Source organism: Populus trichocarpa, chromosome 10 (assembly GCF_000002775.5).
Source record: "Populus trichocarpa isolate Nisqually-1 chromosome 10, P.trichocarpa_v4.1, whole genome shotgun sequence".
Lineage (NCBI taxonomy): Eukaryota > Viridiplantae > Streptophyta > Magnoliopsida > Malpighiales > Salicaceae > Populus > Populus trichocarpa.
The window spans coordinates 20,763,519-20,768,326 of NC_037294.2; the positions used below are offsets into that span (position 1 = coordinate 20,763,519).

General features: G+C 39.2%; 1 protein-coding gene across 2 annotated transcripts; it reads right to left on the bottom strand.

The window, feature by feature from the left end:
* Positions 1-754: 754 nt before the first annotated feature.
* LOC7458664 (GATA transcription factor 8) lies at positions 755-4,106 on the bottom strand. 2 transcript variants are annotated; one of them, XM_002316335.4, is made up of 4 exons: positions 3,873-4,106; positions 3,195-3,258; positions 2,600-2,887; positions 755-1,997 (listed from the first exon to the last, which is right to left on the bottom strand). In XM_002316335.4, exons 3-4 carry the CDS (start codon positions 2,852-2,854, stop codon positions 1,194-1,196), a joined length of 1,059 nt encoding a protein of 352 aa, XP_002316371.4. In that variant the 5' UTR covers positions 2,855-2,887; positions 3,195-3,258; positions 3,873-4,106; the 3' UTR covers positions 755-1,193. The 2 variants fall into 2 exon arrangements, with proteins under 2 accessions (XP_002316371.4, XP_052312540.1); XM_052456580.1 differs by lacking the exon at positions 3,873-4,106 and adding an exon at positions 3,339-3,841.
* Positions 4,107-4,808: the final 702 nt, after the last annotated feature.

A 4,808-nucleotide genomic window follows, 5' to 3' on the forward strand; every position in this document is an offset into this window, starting at 1 on the left:
CTCTTGCCAACTAGCTGCTAGCTTTTCCTTATTCGGGCTATGAACAAGGCGAGTCTGCATCGCATTGTTCCATGATTGCATGTTCTCAATCGAGGCCATTGTCTCATGGGGAAGTTAAAACGTGACGCCTGTTATCGCCAGGCTATTTGATTCCCACCCCAGAGACATGGATTTCATTATTTTCATAGATGCAGTGATTCATCAATATCCCCTTAATGTATATGCTGATGCCTGTACCACAGACGAGCAGTTTTACCCTCGAAGGTGCCAGGACTTTTTCTCGACCTTGCCTTCCACCTAATTCATTATAACATCTGATGAAATCAACTGCACAGAGTTGAATTTCCTCATGAATATAAGGTTGTGATCACTCAAGATTGTGATCAGATTTCCAATCCACCAGATCACTAGGGAGCACATCCATCATTTGTGCAGTTCACTTGTTTGATGGTTCATCAAGATGATTTGTTAACTTCAAAGTGACCTGACAGAATTTGCGAATCTCCTGAATTCTCTCGACAGCAATGCTCTCAATTCACCGAGCATCAGAACTAGATAGTAGATTGATCCATAGATGTGGTGCAAGAAGCTCAATTACCATTGAGCATAGAATCCAGGCATTCTTGGATATACTTCTCCAATCAAGAAAGCTGAGGCCATTAAGGTATTGACAAAGCATTAAAAAAACCCAGGCTTCGCAGACAGGCGAACATAGCTGAAATGTGGAATCTAAAAATTAGAACAGTGCCGTGCATGGGAGAAGGAAATTGAGGATTGATGAGTCATTACATGTGCTCAAAATCCATTACTCGTCTCAGGATTTTTTACTAACAAATTGGACTGAAAAAAGAATACTCATGGCAAAAGAAAACAGGGAAAAGAATGCAAAAGAGAAACGAACAGAGACTCTCAATACCTAGTTACCTTAATTAAGAACCTACCCTTGACTGACTCTAAAACTCTACTATCCCTTAAGCTTCCATTATGCTCTAACCCTTTTCTGAGCTCTTCCTTACAGTGCTTCTCTATTAGCTAAAATTGTGGTCATCTAGTGCTATTTCCCCCATTCCATCCCTGTACAAAATCCAATGAACAAAGAAATGAAATAACAGTGAGCGAGCAGCATGACAGTGAAAATAGGGGGCCGGCAAAGTGAAATGATCCAACAGGAACACTGTTCCCTACATCCTCCCTCACATGTAATCCATTGCAGGGTTGCTCTCATTTGGAATAAACTCTGGCGAGTTGACCATCATTGTAGCAGGTCTGCTGGTAGTAATTTTCTCCCCAGCCTTTGCTCTCATCTCAACAACTTTCTTATGCGAATTAGAGTGCAGGGAAGGAACAAAGGTTGGACTGGCTGCAGGCCGGTACTCGGGGAAAAGCCGGCCCGACTTGTATCGAACACCGCAGGCATTGCAAAGGGTTTTTGGACCCATTGGTCCTGCTCTCCATTGTGGGGTCTTGGTTATCTCACAATGCATGCATTTCCTAACTGCTTGCTGTGGCTGTGAGTTTTGATTCATCTCCACAGTACCTGACGGAACAATAAACTTAATTTTCTTCTTCTTCTTGTGTTCTGGGTCAACATGCTCTGGTATCTTGATCACAAGTCTTGACTCGGCAAAGCTCTCAGAATCTGAAGGGACTCTAGGAGAAACAAATTGCTGGGGCACCTCAGTGATCGACGATGTTGGCGAAACGAGTTGCATTGCAGGGCGAGGAGTGAACGCAGCAGGGCGAGGACGCTTGCTGCGAGCACGCCCACATTTTCCAGAAGCAACAATTTCAGGGCTGCGAGGTGCATTTTTCTCTCCTGAGCAGTCGCTACTGCTCTCAAGGACAGAAACTGGGCTGGAAGTCTGGAACTGGTGGTGTGGCGTCGAGTCCTTTTTGTCGACAGACGCAGACTCCTCTTTCTTCATTGTCAGGCTTCCCCCAGAGAAGGAATCCTCCACAAAGTTCGATAGCCATTCCAGCTGAACAATATCTTCGTACTGCAACACAAAATCACATATTTTAAATTCCAAAAACACAAATTCCAATCTGTATACACAAAATTAAACCAGCACACAATGAGTTCCACCAATTCAAAATCAAATATTGCTTCGAATCTAAACAACCTTAATTAGCATCTAACAATTAAAACATTTTAGTCAAAGACAGCTCATAATTGCTTGACAACATCAATCTTTTCATTAAAGATAATTAATTAGCAATCATAACCTGAATTTCTCAGTTGCTTGACACACAATTAACATTAACAAAAAAAAAACACCCTCTGCTTTTCTGGTGGGCCTATAAAGGTTATAACAGCTTGCACATGATAATAATTTCACTTTAAGTAAATCACATGACAACCCACGTGACTTACACAACTGAACCAAAATAAAAATAAAAAAATCCAGCGTGTCGCCGACAATACATACAATTTCTAAAACACCCCTGGACACCGGAAATCAAAGGTTTTCAAATTCTGACACGAATTGCCAGCGTGGCAGTCAATGACATCACAGCACACAAAATCCAACGGTTAAAATTAGCGACACCGAATTACAGAAAACAAAAGCCGCGTGTAAAATAAATTAAATCAACTCACCGGAACGGACAACTCGGCGGAGAGGTCAGAGGCAGAACCGGGGAGTGAGTCGGACTGAGTCGACCAAATACCAGGAAACGAGTTATCATCGTTGTCAATGAAACAACTAGCATGGTTGTTTGTGGTGGTGCAGTCAGGCAAACTAGCGTCGACATCATCAGACGGGAAGTCTAGGAGGTCGTCGATGTGGTCGAAGAAGCTTCCACAATCTATCTCGTCCATGAAACCACTAGAAGTATTTGTTTGTCCAATCATTTTCTCTTCACTTCTCTAAAACTTCTTTTTTTCCTGAGAAATTTTTTATCTTGTGAGAAAATAAACAGAAAAATAGTAATGGGCAAAACGTAATACTACTATATGTGTAGTAGTAACGTAATAATTAAGAGTGGTTTGTGGCGTTTTTTTCTGTGGGTCTTTGAAAAAGTTAAGAAATAAAAATGTTTAATTTTCTCTCTGTCAATCCATTATGGATTGTATTTTAGAAAAAATGCTACGCGTTTATTAGGTCAAGAGAGAAATAATATCCCTGCTTTACTTTTCTTATTTGGAATTTTAGCAGTGTGGAATTTGAAATCTAATTTGGGAAAGAAATTACCTTGAGGAGGGAGGGAAGGGGGTTCTTGGTTATTCGAATTTTGGAAGTTTGTGCTTTCAAATTCCTGCAAAACAAATATATAATTAATTGATGCTTAATTGTTGTTTATGAAATGCTAATGGACAAACAATGAAATGAACCTACTCGAATTCTTGGAATTTGTTCGAGGAAATATCTTAGTTTTATGCTTAATTTGATTGCCAACAAATTTGAGGAAAGCAGAGAAGGGAACCCAGTTTGGCTCTGAAATCGGGAAAATACAGTGAGTTTTCTCGAGTTCTTTCCTTTGTTTCACAGCAGCCAAACAAGGTTGCCATTCATCTAAAGTAAGCAATTAACCCTCAAGTGAAATAAACCATGCCGGCATTTGAAATTCACGTTTGAAAAACAATTTAAAACCCAATTTGAGAAACAGAACAACTAATTAAGCTCAAAACCACCAAAAACGCAGAGCCAAAACACAAATGGTTTCCCGCCCAAAACCCAAAACAATGCTGAATTTCTCTCGGAGAAAAGAAAAACCCAGCAGCCAACAGAATGTAATCCCGCCGACACTTGAAATTCACATTCAATAACAGTTTGAAAACCCAAAGGAACTGCTCAGTTTCTCACAAACAAAGCAAAACCAAGCAGCCCAGATACAGAAGCAGTACTATTAACCAACGAGTAGTGCATTACCTTATAGAGAGAGGTAGAGAGGGCGGTAGGAGTGAAGTGAGGTGAAGACAGGAGAGGGGAATGTGTGATATGTGTTTGAGTTTTGAAACAGGGAGGAAGAGGTGGGTGGGTAGTACTAATAGTGTTAGTAGCAAGTGATTGAAGAAGGAAAGGAAAGGGCGCTATATGGTAGTTGAGCCTCCTCCTTCATTGCTAGCTAGCTGTACTTTTTTTACTACTATCCTTCTTCTTCTCCTTCTTCTTCACTGTCTTGATGTTGAAGTCTTCTCTCCCTTCCTCTCTCTCTCTCTCTCTCTCTCTCTCTTCTTACCCACATGGGTCCCACACCACCTCCCACCGCACCTCCCCTTTTTTTTAAAAAAATTCCCTCTTTATTTTTTTCTTATTTCTTTCCGTGTTTTGTAACTTTTGCTGGTGTTAATGGACATCTTGCTCAATCAGTAAAAGTAATTGTCTTGAAATTACAAAAAAAATATATATATATATATTTTGTTTTCTTCTTCGTATCCAAAAAACATGTAGTGTGTTGGCATTTTTCGTGTGTTTATTTTTGAAACTGTATTTTAAAGGTGCACATCACTTTAAAAAATATTAAATTAGCATTTTTTTAAAATAATTTTTAATAATTTTAATGTGTTAATATTAAAAATAAAAAAATCTAATAGAAATTATTTTTAAATATTTTTTTAAAAAAATCATATATCACCCCGTACCAAACACTCGTTGACCCAATAAAATTAAGTTGAAGACATGACTTCCCTAATCTGATACAGACCCAAACAGGGTAATACAAAATAAAAATGAAGAATTTAATAAAAATAATCTAATCAATTCATTGTGACTTTTTTGCAGCTTAGTCCTCGGATCGGGGCTGAGAATTATGAGTTTTCATCCTTTTTTCAGCATTTATGCGGAATGTTGTGAAAAGAGAACCAG